A 17900-nucleotide genomic window follows, 5' to 3' on the forward strand; every position below is an offset into this window, starting at 1 on the left:
GAAGTTCATTGTTATTGTCATCTTATCTTATTTCAAACACTATTAGTATAAAGTATAGGGCCACCAACTCTGTGCATGTATTCAATCCTGATATACAGTCAAACCAAAATTTATTCAGACACTTTTTTAACATTTTGTCACATTATCACAGTTTATTCGCTATAGTTTAATATAGTTAATAATACAATATGACAAGAACTGTGAGTTAAACTGTGTCAGAACAAATTCATCTTGATAATGTCATATCATAGTCATGTCAAAAGAGTTGCACCAGAGTTCTGTACAGTAAGACAATAAGAAAGGTATGTAATAGATTACAATCAACCAATCAGCTGTCAGCTGTTAAATTTAAGCACACAATTAGATAATAACAATTTAGGTCAACTTATTACCAAGCAATGCTTCATTTTGTTCAGTCTGTGGTGTAAAAGGTCGCATTAGCAATTAAAGAAACAACACTTAAGCAAAACATGGTCAGGTAAAAGTGTCTGAATAATTTTGGTCCCAAATGTTTTATCAATTTTACTGGTAGTCCACTGTATGAAGAATATTTGGGTATAATATATCACAGTTTATTTTATTTTGCTATCCTCTCTTACATAAATGAACTATAGTGTCCTGCACCCACTAGTAAAAAAAATGATATCCTGGTCTCTGAATAATTATTGGTTTGACTGTACACTACTGTTCAAATGTTTAGTTTTGGTAAGATCTCTAAAGTTTAAATGAAGTATCATATGCTCACCCAGTCGGTTTTAATTTGATTAAGAATACAGTAAAAACTGTAATATTGTGAAATATTATTACAATTTACATTTTTAAATGTAATTTATTTCTGTGGTGGGAAAACTGATTTACTTATTACCAGTCATTGCTCCAGTCTTCAGTGTCACATGATTCTTCAGAAACCATTTTAATATGCTTGTTTGCTGCTGCTTAATATTTTCTTGTGGAAACTTTTGTTCAATATTCTTTGATAGATAGAAAGTATAAAATAACAGCATTTATTTGTATCTTTTGTAACATTATAAATGTCTTTACAGTCACTTTTACTGTCACAAAGTGTCCTTGCTGAATAAAAGTATGAATGTTTTTTCAAAAGTACTGACTTTTGAACGGTAGTGCATTTATACACGCGTGTTTGTTTGGAATTATATGCATCCAATTTGCATAATTTACATTATCCAAAAGGCAGCAAGATCTAAATGTATCTGTGGGATTAAGTGTCTCCAGACTCCTAGACGCTTACCACAAAGGTGAATGCCCTGGGTGAGAGGGCTCTGTAGTCGGCCAGGCAGTCTCTCACGCACACCTCCACCTGGGCTTCCTGCACACGGTATCCTGTGGCGTCATTCAGCAGACACACAATCCTGCGGAAGAAAGAAACGTCGGAATCCTCTTTAGGGTTAGTGATTAACAGCAGTGCTAAGTTACCAAAGGCCTCAAGGGGAGGAAGGTGAATGGATGGATTTATATGATCTAGCGCAAGTAAATATTATTACTATAATTAATTTGTTTCTGATTTATGAGCCGACCCAGACTGAATCTGTAGACTTCTTTTCTGCATTTTCTGCACTGCAAAGATGTGGTTAAATGTCTTAAATGGAATTACTAGACACTTATCAGTTGCTGAAAGAATAATGAGTAATCAGAACTAATAATTAATTCTTATTAAAACATACTTTGTTGGTTGAGTTTGAAAGATCATACATGTGTTATAGACCTTAGTTAGGTTAGGTCATATTGAATATTTATGTGAGGGATAGACTTACAGTCTTTACAATGGCACACACTATGTAAATGCCCTAGATCAGATAATTTGCACAACTTATCAGACAGAACGCGTTTTTGCAGTGAGAGGCGCCTTTTTTGAATGGTTTTCTGTTGGCAGTGAGCGTTATGCGCGCTGTTTGTGCGCCCCGGGCGCCTCGCGTTTCAACCGCCTGCTGCAACTCAAGTTTTTGAAGGAGCGCTCTGAGAGCATTAAGTTGAAAAAAATAAATAAAATTTGAGCAGAAAAGCGCCCGACGTCATCGCGTTTTTTCCCCATTGTCCAATCAAATGAATGGAGAGGCGGGCCTTCCGTTGTGGTGGCGGTTATCTTGATTAGACTGACAGCACAGCTAATTCGGGGGTTGCCTAGAAACATAAAAAAAAGAAGCGCACTGCTATTTTCTAAATTAAAAAAACGTTAACCAAAAAAGGCAGTGCGGTGCGCCTCGTGTTTTCAATCCTGAAAAACGAGTTCTGTGTGATCGGGGCCTTATGGAGTTTTTGTCAACTGACATTTTTCATGATGTTAAACAACAGTGCAATACATTAAACACTGTATTTCTATCCCTCACAGCCTTGTTTACATCCCTGACTAAAGTCTGTGGACAAATTGGAAGCAAAAAATCTGCAAGTATTACCCACCTTTCCGCGCTAATATATTCCTCTTCAATAGGAACACAGGGCACTTTTCCCAGCCGAACGCCTGTCATAATGTCTCTGAATTGTAGACCCAGGTTCTCTCCGGTGATGGTGAGCCTGGTTCCGCCTTGCCGTGGTCCGGTCTCGGGAAGCAGCTGTCAAATGAGAAAAATAGAGATATTAGTTTGATTGGAGATGGAGCAGGAGATTTAAAAGACCATAATACAACAAACCAATTTTTCTTTTTGGACTTTTTGCCATGAAGAGCAGACAACAAGATCACGAAATGCAGAATCAAGAACAGTGTCCAGTCTGGATATTCTGATATCTGTAGACCATATATAATGGTCCTCTGGTTAGTGGACAGGTTTTGGCATTGAACCCTGTAGCTCCTTATAGTCTCAGAGTTCCAACACAAACTCAGACGCCTTGCATTTTAATGGAGACAAATCACCCCTTGGCGCAGGGGAGCAGAAGCCCCTAATGCTGGGCTTGGCGAGACACCTCCCTCCAACCCCCCCTCCATCCATCCTCTAATTGAAACTTATTACCCAGGCTCCCGGATCCACGCTTCAGAGCCGCATGGCGCAAGGCAGTGGGATAATGTGATTTATTTAGCCGGATTATTCTCCGTAACGAGGACAGGTGTGGCATGACAAAACAAATATGGTGAATGATGTGCAGTGGTAACAGCAGGATGGCGCCCCATAACAGCCATCATGAGGTAATTACAGGTACTCTGTACGCCTGATCTCCCGACCACGAGGTCTCCACGGTAACCTGGAGCCGGGCCTCGGCTGCATCACTGCCACAATTGCTGTGGGCCTAGAATGGAGCCCTGAGGGACCACTATGTGTAAAATGACATTGCATAGAAAACTGTACATTCAACAAGTGTGAAATGAGAAAGTTTGCCATAAAATTCGGATTTAGTCTCAGCCTCACTGAGAAGAGAAGAATTGAAGTAGAAATGGAATGACAGGATGAAGAATTCAACAACATTTTAAAGAATTACGAAAGAAATTAAACAGATGGTCAATAAAAATAAAATTCAATAAAACAGCAGATTTAACCTACCACAGCAAACCAAATAAAATACAATCTATTATTATTATTATTGGTAACACTTTAGTATGGGGAACACATTCACTAGTATTAACTCTAATATGACTTTTGCCTCAATAAACTCCTAATTTACTGCTTATTAATAGTTAGTAAGGAAGTTTGCGTAGCGTTTAAGTTTATGTATTGGGTAGGATCAAGGGATGTAGAATAAGCTAATAAGCAACTAGTTAATAGTGAGAATTGAACCCATCCATCCATCCACCCACCCATTTTAAAAGGCATTTTCAGTTCAATTCTGAATGTTGTACAGTTCTATCGCATACATAACTAATACATAACATTCTAATCGGTTTGGCTGACTTCATGCAACGTCCTTATGCCTGGAACAAGGTAGGGAGCACTGATATAATGAGCACTTACAGAATGAGGAAGAACTATTCACTCGATTCTCCAAATTCCCTAAACGGCACACAAAAACAAATGGTTGCTGGTTGCATCACACGTCAATCAAAACAAGCCGAAATGTGGACCAGACTTTACGCAAGTCTGGCCACGCAAAACTAAAGTAACCCCAGGGACTGGTCAGTACAGTTATAATGCCTCAGGTGGCACTGTACTGTCAATGTAACAGCCTGAGTAGCAAAATAAATGCAAGCTGTATTAATAGAGCACATACTGTAAACCATCTAGTCCTGACCTGAAAATCACAGAATTTGGACTGAAGACTGCCGCTCGGGATTCCACTAAAATTAACCTACATTAGATGTCTTTTATTATGTTCAAAAAACAATTTATATGTTTCTAATTAAATCAGCCTTAGAGCGAAATGATAGATAAAAATAATATCTCTCAACACAAGTGGGAGAACACTAATATACACACACGTTCTCCCCCAGGACCTTGTTAAATTATACACAGTTAAGTAAATCTCCCTTCATTATCAGCTCTGGGTAACGATACATTTCAAAAAATATATGCAATTACTGAGATTAAAGTGCACCAGAATGCATGAAGCCTCCTGTCGATTTCCAGTGGCGAGATTATTACTGTTTGTGTGTTGCTTTCCCCCACCCCCCGCCAATGGGTAGGAGGACGACAATGGAGGGAGAGTGGGAGGACTCGGAAAAGACGGAGGGTGAAAAGAATAGGGGCAGATTGGGCCGTCTGAAGACCCCCGTCTTCCAGATCCCATCCGCCCACAAGCCACCTGCACGCAACGCTTTCCTGATGTTGCGTTTGTCTACTGTCTTTCTGTTTGTCGGTCTGTCCCTGATCTTCATCAGCAAGGTGGTCTTTCATCTTTTGGCCAACACAGAAATGCAGCATGGGTAACATCTTAAAAAAAACAACAACAAAAAAACACTTGGCGACAAATTACAGTCGAATTCTACCGGTAGAAACTTCAACTTGCGCTATTCAGCTTTCAGATACGCAACACAGTTCTGTCAGGCCTCTCCGTACGTCTGAGGCTGCATGCTTCCTGATGTAATTGAGGTTAAGTGTCTTTGCTTACGGGTACAACAGCTTCACTTGGGATTTCACCCAGAAAACCTCCTATTTATAGAGCCTCCACCAATCTGCTGAAGAATAGAAAAATGCATCAAAGTTCTGCCATATCTGTCGCTTCAGTTATGTAGCTTTCCGGGGCCCTAATTTGCTTCCTTTTTTCCCTATTTTCCCATCAAATATTGCTAGTTTGTAGCATATGTTCTCAAATCCCTTTCCCCCTAAGCCAATCTTAGAGCCTCGTATAGACCACAGAGTCAAAAATTGGCTTTTTGTACAGAGCGATGCCAATAACGAATACAGCATAACGAAACAAGGAGGGAAAAGTGGTCCGTAATTGGTTTCAGAGGGGTTGTTTTACATGTAGCTTGGTGGCGTCCAATCACAACCAGACTTGGATGGGCGGCAGCAGAAGTCCGTCTCCCTAAAGGAGCGTGAGGCTTAAGACTATTTTCATTTGTTACCTACATGAAGAGAATTGAATCTGAATCATCCAATCAGACGCTTTACTTCTATCTACCGCCTCTCATTCCCTGTCTCCATCTCGTTGCATGAAAGACAAGGCAGAACAACATGTATATTTTACATATTTCAGTGTCAAAGCTTATCAGAGCAGCTTACTGTTGACAGAGGCGTGATAAGGGTGTGTGAGTGTGTGTGTGTGAGAGAGAGAGAGAGAGAGAGAGAGAGAGAGAGAGAGAGAGAGAGAGAGAGAGAGAGAGAGAGAGAGAGAGAGAGAGAGAGAGAGAGAGAGAGAGAGAGAGAGAGAGAGAGAGAGAGAGAGAGAGAGAGAGAGAGAGAGAAAATCCAAGATAAAGAAAAGAAAGTTTGGCATAACAAACCTTGCTGTTGCCCGTGGTTAGGTGCGTTTTCCTCTGGTGTAATTAGAAATGGAGAAAATCTACACTCTGAGAAAGTTAATGCGATATTGATGCTGAAGTAAAGAGGTGCATTTTGGGAAAAACAAGAGCTAAGAAGCAGTTTAAGGAGGTTTTTCCATCCAGCATGTCGCAAAACTTTTGAGTAGCTGCCATTGAGATGAATGGGAATGCTAGTGGCTAGCTCTCTTCAGGTATTACAGACCTCCTTGGCCCATAGAGTGAAAGGGCACAACTTTGACGTCAGCAGACTGCCTCAACAGAGACGCAAAAACAGCAGACAATAAGACAGACATAAAGCAAATTCAATTACTACTCATACCCAGGGGTCTCTCTGAAGAGAGAGAGACAGAAAATCCCAGTTTAAATACTCTATTCCAAATGAAATTAGAAGCTTATCCACCAGCTAATATACTAAGTCACATGGCTCTGATGTGAACAAAGGAGAAATGAGGGAATGAGTGTGGTAGGGATGGATAAACGGCAAGAAAAGGATCAAATATATAGGCATAGCACAATGTTACTTGTGTTAAGAAATGTTATGGAACATAAATACTCTATACTGGGCCAATAAATGATTTTGTTACTCAGTTTCCAGTGTTGTTATTATTAAATTAACTAAAACAAAGCATTTAAAAACATTTTTGTTTATTGAAATAAGGCTGAAATAAAATAGAATAAATATTAAATTAAAAACTAAAACGTTTTGTTATATTTATAATATATTTATAATAAATGTTCTTTAAAAAAACTAAATCTAAGAAAAACCTCAAAACACATTAAATTACTAAAAAAAATAATAAAGCTAATTCAAAATATGAATAAAAACAATAGTAGTATGTAAAAATGCAAAAATAACTGATATTTTCTTTTCTTTTTTCATGAACGTGAACTTCTGGAGAATATCAAATTGTTCTTCTCACAATTTGATTTAAACCATGTATTGCTACTGTGCCTAATACTAGGGCCAACTGGCGACTAACTCCCTTTTATTTACTCACTAAAGACAATTTTACTCACATTTGGCAAGTGTTTATTTTGGACCCGATTCACTTCCCTCATATAGTCTCTCTAATAACATCAGAGCTGTACCACAAATGTTCAAAATTGAGCCTGTGAAGGAGGTACAGCCTGTTTTACAGAGTTTTGTAGCTTTGAACACATTTAGCGCACATCCATCCTTCACAGCTTTATTTCCGTCCACTTGAAATATGCCGATATGACGTCAATGACTTTTGGTCACGAGACACAAGAACATACAATGCCTGACGTTATGCGTCTAATGGCACTATATTTGATTTGAGAGCTACGACAAAGGGGAAAATCTGTCAATATCAACTTAAATTTACTCTGTACTTCACACAAAGCTATTGTACGACTTGAGAAGACTTGCTGTAGGTCTTATTTTGGGACTGTGGCCATCACAACAACCGTTCAAACTGGTCCAATTGGTCAGCTGATGCCACGAGCTAAAAACAAGCATACGCCGTTCCTTTTCTTTGTCTGCACCTCTTCCTTTTCTGTTTCTTCCGCCATTCAAGCTTTCAGCTCTGGTTATAGAGCGATAAGTAAGCAGAGAGACAGGCATGAGCTAACGGATTAGCAACTGTGCCACTGGCAATTACCCAGTATCAGGGGCTAATCTTACTGAGAGACACCGCTGTCTCTCAGACTGCCAGCTGCCAACACTGGCACACCGCAGTATATTAGCATCAATCCACCGCTGCATGGCAATAAGAGAGAGATTTGTCTGGCACGGCCATTGTGGAAAATGTAAGATGGAGGTCTATTGTTTTTTCTTTCATAGATTAAGAGTGTCAGTGTTAAAAAAACTGAAAAACGTATGGCTTCTCTGAACTTACATTTATGATGAGATGCGAAGTGGGAAACAACAAATATTTGTTCAAATGTTACAAAAGATTCCATTCCACAAAAGGTTCTTTATAGTGGGAAAGGTTCTATAGACTATTAATATGTTCTTCACACTAAGGGGTAAAAGACTAAATCTCTTACGACAACTTTAACCTGAGAAAAGAACAAAACGCTGCAGACAAAGGCGACAAGTAAATGCCGTTAACATCAGCTTTCTGTATGCTTGTCTTATCACTGTCTTCCATGATTGTGGAGTAAGTATATGTTAACTGTTTCCAAAATGGTGGGTGCCGGATTTTTGTATGGCATGCGTCGCCCAATCAACGTAAACTTACATCACTGGTAGTTCCTTTTGTGCTGGGTTAGACCCTACTCTAAAGTAGGAGCTAATTTATATTCAAACATGCCAAAAAACAGCTACTTCCATCAATAGGAACTATGAAAACATTCCTACGGTGCGAAAGCCCCTTATGGCATCGCTGCGAGAACCTCCTTTTGGAACCTTTTTATTTAAAGGCTTAGTTCACCCAAAAATGAAAATTCTGTCATTAATCACTCCCCTTTATGTCGTTCCAAACCCATAAGACTTTCGCTCATCTTCGGAACACAAATGAAGATCTTTTTGATGAAATCTGAGAGATTTCTGTCCCTCCATTGACAGCTACACAACTACCACTTCAAAAAGTTCATAAAGAGATCACAAAACTAATCCAATGAATTGAGCAGTTTAGTCATAGACATAATCACTTAATATGATGAACAGATTTAATTTAGGCTTTTATTCACATATAAACATTGATCAGCGAACATGCACAGAAGCTCAACCTAACATGCTTGAAGCATGAGAACAAACCTCATTGGTTCTTGATGAAGCTCATACGTGCTACATAGCACAGGAATGAACCTCATTGGTTCTTGAGGAAGCTCAAAAGTTCAGCGTAACACAAGAATGAACCTCATTGGTTCTTGAGGCAGCTCAAACGTGCTGCGTAACACAAGAATGAACCTCATTGGTTCTTGAGGCAGCTCAAACGTGCTGCGTAACACAAGAATGAACCTCATTGGTTCTTGAGGAAGCTCAAAAGTGCTGCGTAACACAAGAATGAACCTCATTGGTTCTTGAGGCAGCTCAAACGTGCTGCGTAACACAAGAATGAACCTCATTGGTTCTTGAGGAAGCTCAAACGTGCTGCGTAACACAAGAATGAACCTCATTGGTTCTTGAGGCAGCTCAAACGTGCTGCGTAACACAAGAATTAACCTCATTGGATCTTGCACATCATGCTTGAGCTTCCGTTTATGAATGTTTATATGTGAATAAAAGCCTATCTGTTCATCATATAAAGCGATTGTGTCTCTCCAGAAAATTTGGACTAAACTCATCAATTTATGTGGATTAGTTTTATTATCTCTTTATGAACTTTTTTTTTTTTTGCCGAACATGCAAAGAACCGTTGATGAACCTTCATTTTCAACAGTGCTCTGCAAAAACAACACCTGTTAAATGCTCACACAATTAAAAGTGTGTTTGACAGCCTTGTAAATAGTGAATGTGTTAAATGGGGTGTGACAGAATGGGAACGGGCGCTACCTTGTTGATTTTAGGGTGCGCACAGCGACTGTTTCCTGCACTGGGGTGCATCCAGGTGCTCTCTGGAGGAGCACACTCCTGTCTCAGCGAACACTTCTTCTCCTGAACGCACCAGCCGCAGTCGAACCGGGGATCCGCTTTCAAACACATCCCGCAGCTGTCCCGCATGGCGTAACACTTGTACAAGTGCGCTGTCAAGAGAAACAGAGATAAAGAGAGGGATAAATAAGCAAGCGGAGCAGAGGACAAAACCTGCGACCGCACATCAGATGAATTCTTCATTAACGTGCCAAGTTGCTTGGCAACCATAAACCATCTACAGTTGAGCTAATGAACTGTAATACTTGACTGAAAAGTGTTTATTGTGCTTATTGGACTTAATAAATGTGATTATTTTTAAATACCAGTGTCATTTATCTTATATTGCCGTTGCCACTGTTTTAGTTTCACATACATCTCACAATGAGCCTAAATGCACCCCTCTACTGTGGTAAAACCATGCAAAACCTTGTGAGTGGCTTATTATTTTAATGCACTCAACATGACAATTTGAGACTTTGCTGGTCTTAGTTGGTTTTAGATGGACATAGATGGCCAATCTGGAGTTCAGTTGGTTTTAGGTGGTGAAAACCCTCTGAAGACAGCCTTGTAAACCACTATGAAAAGGCTGGAAGACCAGGTAACCAGTTTAGGCTTTTAGCTGTTTTTCAGCAGGGAAAGGCATTCATATTATGAGCACAACTTGTGTACCACGTAAACACTATATATTACAGTATTTACATGATATTCCAAGGTATTTCAAAGAATACTATGGTACACATCCAAATAGTACCATGGTAACCTTTTGTTTAGGGTATTGAAGGTGAACAAATGAGTTAATCTACACAACCAGCACCTGTTAATGCTAATTATCCAATCTGCAAAACTTAAATCGGCAGGACTTGATTTGTCCATCTGGAATTGATTGGATGGTTGTGGTTTGCTATTGGTCGATCTTATGTGAGTGACAGGTTGTCCCGCCCTCACGTCAGTAAACACGTCATCAGAGAAAGAAGAGATGTTGCTGCAAGATGGAAAATAAGTTATTTTGATTTAAGATTATGTGAATGCCTGTGAATAAAAAATAATAATAATTTGCACAGATAAATCGTAAAAAAAACAAAAAAACACTGTCAATTTTGATTTCACATGACTTTAAAATGAGAGCACAAACACATTCTGCTGTTTTTTCAAATGACAGGAGGAGAGATTAAAAACTGGATGATGTATGAAACAAAGGTATCACCTCAGCCACCGCTAGCAATTAGCGAATTACAGATGTTAAATTCCCATTGTAAAGAGAAAGATGGCAGATTTTTAATGGTTCCCTGGAGCTTCATGGAACTGGGTGACTGTTCTGTTGCCTGGGTGTCTTAGACTGCCGCCGGACTTCAAAGGCGACAGCGTATCCATCCGTCTCAGCCTCATGCTAATCTGATTAGCCACGGCTAAGCTTAAAAGTAGCGCTGCGCTAATTAAACTGAACCAAATGAATGATTTAATTACATTAACATTTCCACTTTACAGCAGGGCAAAGCTGGGGTTTTTCTCTGGCAGCGTGGTGAAGATGGATAAATTTATTGTGCTATAAAGACAGCACTGGAATAGAGAGAGAGAGAGAGAGAGAGAGAGAGAGAGAGAGAGAGAGAGAGAGAGAGAGAGAGAGAGAGAGAGAGAGCCAGCCAGCCAGCTCAAAAGTATCTCAACATCCTGAAAACAAGATAGTTTACATAGTTTGAAACTTAATAAGATAAGATATTAAGACTAGTTAGAGAATATGCATTGACTTAATATTTTTTTGTTTTACGCATACTGTACGTCTAAGAATTTTGTGAGATTAAAACAAGAAAAAAAATTTAAACTAAAAATAAATTCAAGATGTTTTTACATGCCTACATTTTATTTTTATTTTTTATGATTTTTTTTATTAAAGTAAATTCATCTTGTTTTAAGGATGTAGACATTTTTATCTATCTATCTATCTATCTATCTATCTATCTATCTATCTATCTATCTATCTATCTATCTATCTATCTATCTATCTATCTATCTATCTATCTATCTATCTATCTATCTATCTATCTATCTATCTATCTATCTATCTATCTATCTATCTATCTATCTATCTATCTATCTATCTATCTATCTATCTATCTATCTATCTATCTATCTATATATATATATATATATATATATATATATATATATATATATATAATAAATTTTTATTTTATTATTTATGTATTTATTTATTAATACATACTTTCAAGACACCAAAATCTCGTCAAGCAAATATATATATATATATATTTTTATTATTATTATTATTTTTTATATATACCGTTCAAATTTTTGGCGTCTCTTATGTTTACTAAAGCTGCATGTATTTGATAAAAAAAATATTGTGAAATATTACAATTTAAAATAGCTATTTAATTTTTTTATGTATTCCTGTGATGGCAAAGCTGAATTTTCAGCATCATTACTCTAGTCTTCAGTGTCACATGATTCTTCAGAAATCATTTAATGCCGCGTTCCAGGCAACCCGTAACCCGTGTTTTTCCAACCTTCTACCCATGAAAGTGCACTGGAACAGCAGTCAAATCCGTGACTTCCCATCGATGTACTCCCAGTTACAAGCTCTGACGTCACATAGACCGCGAAACAACAATGGCAGCCCCTATGAATGCGGTGTTTGTGGAAGTCGCACATGTTATTTTACAAATAACGTAAAATAAAAGGTATAACAGCTTCTCTTGCCTTATGCGCTGTTTTTTTCTCCCCTGTTTTCCTCAAATAGGCAAGAGATAAGCACCTTTGGCGATAGAAAAGATTGTAAATGAGCATAAGCCCCGTACTGTCCGCCATGCTTTGTTTACATCTAGCTATCACAATTCCTTGCACTCCTTGCCTGGAGCGCTACAAAGTCGTGAGTCGTGGTTTAAAGTCGTGACTTAAGGGCTCAAAAAGCTGCCTGAAACGCAGCATAATATGCTGATTTGCTGCTCAATAAACATTTCTTATTATGATCAATGTTGAAAACCATTGTGCAGCTTAAAGGTGCAGTGGGTGATTTTTAGCGCCATCTAGTGGTGAGGTTGCGAATTGCAATTGACCAGCGCTACGGTGGGCGACACAGGACAAAAATGCCGTCATCTGAGAGAGCAGAGAATGACTTGCGCTCTGTAGAGAAGTTTGTCCATTTAGGGCTACTGTAGAAACATGACGCCGTAAAATGGCGATTTCACTGTAAGGGGACCCGCGGTGTATATAGATTGAAATGACTCATTCTAAGGTAATAAAAACATAACGGTTCATTATTTAAGGTCTTTGTACTCCACTGAAAACATGGTTATGTATATTATGTTGCATTTCTGTCAATAGATCCTCATAAATACTACACACTGCACTTTTTTTTTCAAACCGATACAATTTTAAACTGATTCTTTGATAAATACCAAGATCAAAAGAACCATTTTTAAAATATAAATCAGTATAAATGTCATCGTTACTTTTGATCAATTTAAAGCGCCCTTACTGTTGAGTGGTAGTGTATAGACTATAGTGTATGTAATCATAAAATGAAAGGACATTTATGAATCAATTTACTTGTACTCCATCCAACCAAAGTGAAGCTTTCATCAATTCTACCTTTTGAAACTGACCAGATGATGGCATCTTAGTAGACAGGCTTTTACACAAACATTGGATTTGTGCGCGTCTTAATGCCTTCCTCTATATACAATAGCATTTTTCAGATTTTGTTGACAGCAAAGAGATGGGAAAAAGAAGAACAGAAAAAGCGTGGCACTCGTTACCATCACTCAAGGTGCTGAGAGCTTGATTTGGCCCAGGTGTGGCGATCTATTGGATGGCCCTCCAGAGTCACCGTTCACTCAGCACTCTAAATAGCTTCTTACCAGCCTGACACTTGAAATATTAGCAGCAAATGGACCTGGACTCGACCCAAAATGACCGAAGCGGTCGTTTTGAGTCATTTGAAGAGTCAGGTTAAGATACCGAGATGGGGAAGGGAACCCATAACCACACTTTCTCGACTGCCACCCTTTTCATTCTTTCTGAATGAGGGTTTCACATGGTTTCTCATTGTTTAGCAGCGGCGAGCTGGAGTCACAGAGCAGGGAGGACCAGATAAGCTGTATGGAAAGCAGTGAGGCCTGACATGCAGTCAAGCATAAAACGGCCCTAATTCATCTTCACAGACATACTGGAGAGAGGTGTGAATACTACAAAAAGAGTGACTATAGAGAAACGGATGTGTGAGACTGAGGCGAGGTTTACCTTGGATATTGTAGGGGTTGTCAATGACGAAATCTCCATTCCACACAACTGAAAGGTCCACCGGCAGGTCGCTGATGTCATTTCCTTCATAGTCATACTAGAGAGAGAGAGCAAGAGAGAGAGAGAGATATGACTCCATGCTGTTCATCACACTTGGTAACTGATGTTTTCTGACTTTCTGTACTATACCAGCCTCCATCAACTAATTTTTACCACAGGTAAGGGGTATTCATCAATAAATACTTTTTATAGACACTTAAACACATATTAAGGATTGAGCTGTGGTGCTCATGTGGGAAAATAGGCATTTAAATATGATTCACAGCTTTTCCCATCCCACTCTTTCTGCTAATCATCATAATTTGTGAGTCTATCCACCAAAAAGACTAAAAGGCACCAGAAAACTATTAAATGACACAATGAACTTGCAACATTTTCAGATCTGATTACTCACACTTCTTATCATCCCTTCCTGTCCTCTCTCTACAGTGTTTATTCGCTAAAAAGACAAAAAATAGACCCCCCCCCCATACAAAAGTAGGAAAATTAGTTTGAAACAGACTCTTGACATTACTCAATCCCATTACCCTCAATTCACACTATTACTTCCTATCCTCTATCTATTGTCTTCTTATCCACTAAAAAGACACACAGCACTGTGTTGTGTATGAGGGAAATACTGTTTTAAACCTGACTTTCTCCCCTTTATTTTTAGACATAATGTCCACGCTCTATTAAAAAGACAAAAACACAAATAAATAAATTACTGGACACAGTCAACTGTACAGTTCATGAAGAAAATTAGAGCTTGAATTGAGCATTTTTCAATTACCATTCCCTACACTTCTCTTTTCCTGTCCTCTCGTTACAGAATTAATAAAATCTGCTAAAAAGACGAAATGGCCCAAAACAAAACAGAAAAAGGCACATTGCTCTATGGTGCTTATGCGGGAAATACAGACTTTTACTCCTGAACCAATTATTCCTATTTCTAGTCATAATTTCCTGTTCTCTCTCTACTACTAAAGACAAAAATACCGTTCTCAAAATAACGAAAAGTGCTACACGCATTCAGCCGGGGTGTTGATGTAGGAAATTGGAGTTTGAATCTGGCTCGCAACTCATTTCCTGTCGTCTCTCCAATTAATAAAAAGACATGATAAACGCACACAAAAAAAAATATATTGCTGAACGCATTCAAGCTAATAGCGTTTATGCAGGAAATTGGGGTTTGAATCTGGCTCGCAACATTTTTCGATTCCCATTACCCACGAAGCTCAACCCGTTTTCAAGTCTTCTCTCTACTGTAGGCTACGTGTAGAAAAAATTGCATCATGCAAGACAAAAGAGTTTGAATCCGACAATATTTGTCTATCCACTAAAACGACCTAAAATAAAACCAAAAAACCCTTCAACACAAGTCAAAGCAACAAAGAAATCGGCCACAAATACATTTAAGTCTGCATGCCGGCAATTCAACGTGACCATATTGTTGTGCAGCACCTCAGTGATTTACTGCACTGATCCTGACATGCAACCGGAGGCCGCCGGGATGAAGAGCGTTCAGAGAAACGCACGCAAACCGTGTTCTGGTGCACGGCTCAAGCTCAGCCCTGCTGAAATGGCAGCGAATGAATGAAACATGCTGGCTTATCTCGCTCCATGTAAATCTTGCCATTTAAAATTGTATCCTTGAGAGAGACAGAAAGAGAGTGAGACGGATAAAACGGAGAGAGCAACAGAGTGAGACGGACAGCGAAGGAGAGACAAGTCGGGATTCTCATCACGCAATTGTGAGACTGTCAGATCAATATGGGGGGGAGGTGAAAACACTCCACCCTGACAGCAGCCTCCTCTCTACGGCCCCTCTCATTCACACACACTCCTTACAAGCACTGATAAACAGCAGCAGACATTCAGCACACTTACAGGCGAGGTCCTAGTATCAGAAACCGTCTCATCAAGCAAAGCTACTGACTCAGAACAGCGTGCAGAGAGAAATGCGATTTGTCTGTGCGCGCCAGGTCGTTTCTGGATGAGCTGAGGGGTCGAGGAGCGCATGGGAAAGAGGAAGCGAGACGAAAACGGGGCGAAATGGAATGAGGGCGTGTGGGAGAGCTCAAAAAATCTAAATTACAGAGCGGAAGCCATTAATTTACACATGAAACAAGTGGCGTAGTTTAGGCGTGAAGCGTGTTGCTGGGACTTAAGTGAAATTGGCATTTCCAATTTGCTTTCTGACACATCTCATTTGGAACTGTCTCCAACATACACACACATGTGCAAATACACACACACACACACACACACACACAATAGTTGACCATTGAGGCCGAGGTAGTTTTTTTTAAAAGTCTACTTGAACATACAAAGCAAATGTCAAGCCAGTTGTGCATTTCAAATGTATTTGTAAGTAACATCAGCTTTTGTGCAGAAACCTTTTCAAAGCGGTAACCTCTCTTGTTCACCCAAATTGTTCACCTAAAATCACCCTCATGGCATTCCAATCCTGTATACCCTTGATTTTTTTGTTGTTGAACAATAAAAAAAAGGGCAAAAAAGGAGAAATTATGAATAAGAATGTATTGCTTTTTCCATGAAAAGAAGGGAGGTACTGGACCTTCAAAGCTTGAAAAATGAACTTTTTGTCAGTATGTTTTAGCTGCTTTACTCCATGTCCTATAGATGCGATAAGATTCCACGTGGTTACAAGACGTGACCAAATCCATCAAATATCACAGCCAATCAAAAGAACGGGTGGGCGGAGTCTATCTGCAAGTGCCCGGCACTCGCAACAAAAAATGGCATGGATATTTTATTAATCAGTACTACATCATTTTAACATTATTAAAAATACTTATACAATGTTTTGAACACATTGAGTTGACAGTTTGAACGTTCTTGTTTTCTTTCATTTATTTTCAAGTTCCGAGGTGAATTATCCATGGTCGCTTTTTTATAAACACGGCTTGACAGTAACACCCGACAACCCACCAAATGCGTGTGGATTTCAGCAGTGGTGTGTAACGCAGTCACTCTGACTAGCCACCTTGGTGGGTTGAAATTTACATATAATATGTAAGTGTTGTGAAAAATATTGATTTTTCAATATATATCCATACTGAAATATCTGAAATGCTTCCAATACTTATTTTCTGCAGAAAAGACATAACAATACCAGCTGTGCTTTCTCGCTCACTCATCTCTACCACAGCGAGTTGATACACAAACCCCTCTCCCCTCACTCACTCGTTTCATTTGCTCCGGATAAATATTGTTAGTCACAGAGCTTGAATTTTGCAGTGGGATTGTGCATATTGCGTAATTTTACACATTCCCGCAGATTTTTTGCTAACACTCAAAGTGTGCGCACATAAAACCGCATCCCAGTACTAAATTGAGTTCTTTTTCGCTGCTTATTGCGCTTAAACTGTCAAACACACACAATAATGTCAAAATGGCAGTCTTGGCGAGTAGCTGGGACCCAGGAATAGATTTTTGTCCACTGTAATGGACATTATATTTTAGTGAATTTCTCTGACATCATACATGTCACATGTCACAGTCTGGATGTCCTGTAAAGAGCAACAGCTGACATTAATGTTTACGACTCTTATGGAAAATGACAATATTTTTTAATTATAATTTCAATCTGATTAATTTTCAAATTGTTTGTCATAAATCAACATCTCAAGAAAATGTTATGGGGTTTCTAATCAAAATATGACTTTCTGTTACAAACAGGGCATTGATTTCATAAATGTCCACTGTAGTGGACGCCAGGACTTAAATCATGTTTATCAGGCATTTTGGAGACATAACAAGTGAATAGGGAAAGAAATTACATATCAATATTCCTATGAAATATTAGATATTATTAGGAAAATGTTGCCAATTATTACTCCCATTATTACACTTCTATTTTCATTACATGTTGCACCAAGAACACATTAATATGCAAATTAGATGCAGTGTATAGATACATTGTATTGAATGGGAAAATCCAAGTATGGAAATTTTACCCACATATTGCATAAAGTAAAATGGTATATCAATGCATTCCGTTATATCTTTCATAACATAGTTCAGAATCCTCTTTAAACAAAGTTTGTTTTAAAAAAAATCTGAAACCTAAAAATTGATTGGTGAATGAAAAATAAATTCCATTGTTTTTGCCTATAGGCTACATGCAATTCCATGTAATTTTATTGAATTAACTACAGAAGACAAGACATC

At 38.7% G+C, this 17900-nt stretch overlaps 1 protein-coding gene across 1 annotated transcript in view; it reads right to left on the reverse strand.

Annotated features, from left to right (window-relative positions):
* Positions 1–17900, reverse strand: part of plxna1a (plexin A1a) — a 252074-nt gene that overhangs the window by 44747 nt on the left and 189427 nt on the right. The window contains exons 11-14 of the mRNA XM_079802430.1: positions 13665–13761; positions 9324–9514; positions 2416–2567; positions 1250–1370 (exon numbers count right to left, since the gene is read on the reverse strand). Coding sequence (XP_079658556.1) covers positions 1250–1370; positions 2416–2567; positions 9324–9514; positions 13665–13761 — 561 coding nt within the window. The remainder of the gene's footprint in view (positions 1–1249; positions 1371–2415; positions 2568–9323; positions 9515–13664; positions 13762–17900) is intronic.

Source organism: Gobio gobio, assembly GCF_949357685.1.
Source record: "Gobio gobio genome assembly, chromosome: 21".
In the NCBI taxonomy this organism is placed as follows: Eukaryota; Metazoa; Chordata; class Actinopteri; order Cypriniformes; family Gobionidae; genus Gobio; species Gobio gobio.